Source organism: Choloepus didactylus, chromosome 3, assembly GCF_015220235.1.
Source record: "Choloepus didactylus isolate mChoDid1 chromosome 3, mChoDid1.pri, whole genome shotgun sequence".
Taxonomy (NCBI): Eukaryota; Metazoa; Chordata; class Mammalia; order Pilosa; family Megalonychidae; genus Choloepus; species Choloepus didactylus.
The window spans coordinates 9,777,229-9,780,047 of record NC_051309.1 but is presented as its reverse complement, the minus strand read 5'-3'; the positions used below and the strand labels follow the sequence as shown (position 1 = coordinate 9,780,047).

At 47.9% G+C, this 2,819-nt stretch overlaps 1 protein-coding gene across 1 annotated transcript; it reads left to right on the top strand.

Moving 5' to 3' along the window:
• The first annotated feature begins 296 nt into the window (after window positions 1-296).
• Window positions 297-1,631, top strand: LOC119530195 (melanoma antigen preferentially expressed in tumors-like). The gene is made up of 2 exons (XM_037831406.1): window positions 297-839; window positions 1,116-1,631. The coding sequence occupies exons 1-2, from the start codon at window positions 297-299 to the stop codon at window positions 1,629-1,631; spliced, it is 1,059 nt and encodes a 352-aa protein (XP_037687334.1).
• Window positions 1,632-2,819: the final 1,188 nt, after the last annotated feature.

Sequence of the window (2,819 nt, the reverse complement as noted above, 5' to 3'; positions counted from 1 at the left end):
AATGAAAAACCAGGTATGGTCAAACAACAGGAGCTCTTGTGAGGATGTTTCTCTCCTGCTCAGCTCCAGGGAACTTGCTAAGTCTCTGCCCTCATTCTTTCCCTTCAGGTGCTCTGTAACAGGAACGCTGTGTTGAGAGAACATCTTGGTAACTGCACTCTGACATGGGTGGAAACAGGCCACTGAGACCACAGGAGATCCGAATAATGAAGACTTGCAAGACTTGAGCTGGTCTGAGCTGGACCAGAGTGGGCAAAAGATGCATGCAGGATTCCTTTCAAAACAGATTCATCAGGATGAGCAGCCAGGCCCTACCCAGGCTTCTGGAACTGGCCAATCAGAGCCTGCTGAAGGAGAAGGCCTTGGCCATCACAGCACTGGAGGAGCTGTCTACAGAGTTCTTCCCAACACTGGTCATGGCAGCCTTCACTGGGAGACACTGTGAGGCACTCAAGGCCATGGTGCAGGCCTGGCCCTTTGTCTGCCTCCCACTGGGGGCCCTAATCAAAGACCAGTGGCTGCACTGGGAGACTTTACAGGCTGTGTTTGACGGGATCAATGGCCTGTTTGCCCAGGTGGTTCACCCCAGGAGATGGAAACTACAAGTGCTGGATTTATGGAAGCATGCTCATCAGGATTTCTGGAACATTTGGTCTGGATCCGTGACCCATGTGCTCTCATTGATGGAGTTAGGGGCAGCCAATCCCATGACTAAGAGGCAAAAAGTGGAAGATTCCAGGGTGGAGGAGAAGCAGTCCTCAGGTCCCCTGGAGGCGCTCCTAGACCTTTGCCTCAGGGAGGGCACCCCAGATGAACTCCTCACCTACCTCATTAAGAAGGTCAAGCAGAGGAAAGATTTACTACAACTGTGCTTCAGACACTCAAGGTTTTTGCCATACCAATCCAAAATAGTAGGAAGATCCTGAAGATGGTACAGCTGGAATCGATCCAGAATTTGGAAGTGAATTGCACCTGGAAAATGTCTACAGTGGGAGGTTTGCTCCTTACATGGGCCAGATGGTTAATCTGCACAGGCTCCTCCTCTCCCACATCCACATGTCTTCCAATGGGTCTCCAGCAAAGGCCAGATCACGTCCCAGTTCTTCCATCTGCAGCATCTCTGGGCACTCCATTTGGACTCTGTCTACTTTCTGAAAGGTCACTTGGACCAGGTGCTCAGGTACCTGAAGACCCCCTTGGAGACCCTCTCCATCACTCATTGCCTGATACATCTGTCCCTGTACCCAAATGTTGGTCAGTTGAAGGATCTGAATCTTCATGGCATCAGCTTGATGAACCTAAATCCTGGACCCCTCAAGTATCTCCTCAAGAGACTCACAGCCACCCTCTGGGGTCTGGATCTAGATAAGTGTGGAATTATGGATTTCCAATTCAGCATTCTGCTTCCAACTGACAACCCTCAGCTTATATGGAACCCCATCTCTATAGCTGTCCTGGAGAACCTGCTGAGGTTCACCATCAGGCTGAGCAAGTTAAGCCACATGCTGTATCCTGCTCCTGTGGAGAGCTATGAAGACACCGATGGGATTCTCCACCCAGGGAGACTTGCCCAGTTCCACGCCAAGCTGAGGCAGATGCTGCAGGAGGTGGGGCAGCCCAGCATGATCTGATCCAACGTGAACTCCTGTCCTCACTGTGGCAACAGGACGTTTTATGACCTAGACCCCTCTAATGCCCCTGTAATATGCCTGTCTAGCTTGTGTGTACACACCAAAGGCTTGATTCTGGGTACTTGGAATTTAAAACCTAGGACATAAGTTCATTGTAAAGAAACACAGAGGCCGCAGTTTCAAAAAGTCATTCAATGGAAACAAGAAAAGAAATGGTGATGGGGGGAGGGTGGAGCTGTTGTGTTTGATGGGGCTTTCCAGAGACATGTGTCCCAAAGAGAAATTTGAATCTGACTTTCTAGAGAGGGATTGGGGTTTGACAGGTACATCTGGGAGTTATTCTTGCATGGATGTTTACAAAGAAACAGTTAAAAATAAAGGAAATTTCACTGTTTAAAAAAAAAAAGCTACCATGTAGAACAACTTGTAATTGCAATATTAACACTTACTTGAGTGGGTAGGTATTTGGGCCATAAAAGGCAGGCCCAGTTCTAATTAGTTTGTGGAGGTCAATTTCAAACTACCACAGTAATAGCTTATCTTTTTAGCAAATGAATAAAACTTTCCAAACCACTTTCTACTGAATTAGAAATACAGAAGTATTCTGGCCTACATGGATCTCATGGAAAGGGCCTTCGACCCACGTGTGTGTCCTTGGAGGGCAGGAACTGTGTAACCAGTCTAGTAATCTGGGCTATTGGCCAAAGGAAATGCTATGACTGGGGATCAACCTACCCAAAGGTCTTTCAATGTAGGACAAACCTGATGTTGGAGGCAGGTCTCAGACCTCAGGATCCCAAGCTCTGTGAGCCATGCCCAAGATCCCTTTCTTTGCTACGCTTTGCATTTACTCTCGACTCCACTCACACAGCAAGGACAAGGGGCTGAACAGTGTGAACTCAAACTCTAAACCTCAGTCAAACAGGACACACATGAAATTACACATAGACTGTAGTCTCTAGACTGTAGCCTCAAAGGCAACTGGCAAAGAAGCTAGTTATTTATCTCAATGTTGTGTAATTGGGACTAGTGCTACATTCTGACACCTGGACAGCAGAAGGTGACTTTGTGACCTCCACAATTGATAGTGTCCTACAAATGGTGTAGCAAGGCTCACTCCACAACTCAAAGTGCCCCCAATGTGGATTGATATCACCAGACCCTTGGCACAGATGAGCCACCTACACA

Excerpts from the sequence above, each read along its gene's own strand:
- LOC119530195 (XM_037831406.1), top strand. The coding sequence starts at position 297 with ATGAGCAGCCAGGCCCTACCCAGGCTTCTGGAACTGGCCAATCAGAGC. Across the intron at positions 840-1,115 it reads TCACCTACCTCATTAAGAAG|CATCTCTGGGCACTCCATTT; the intron begins GTCAAGCAGAGG and ends TTCCATCTGCAG.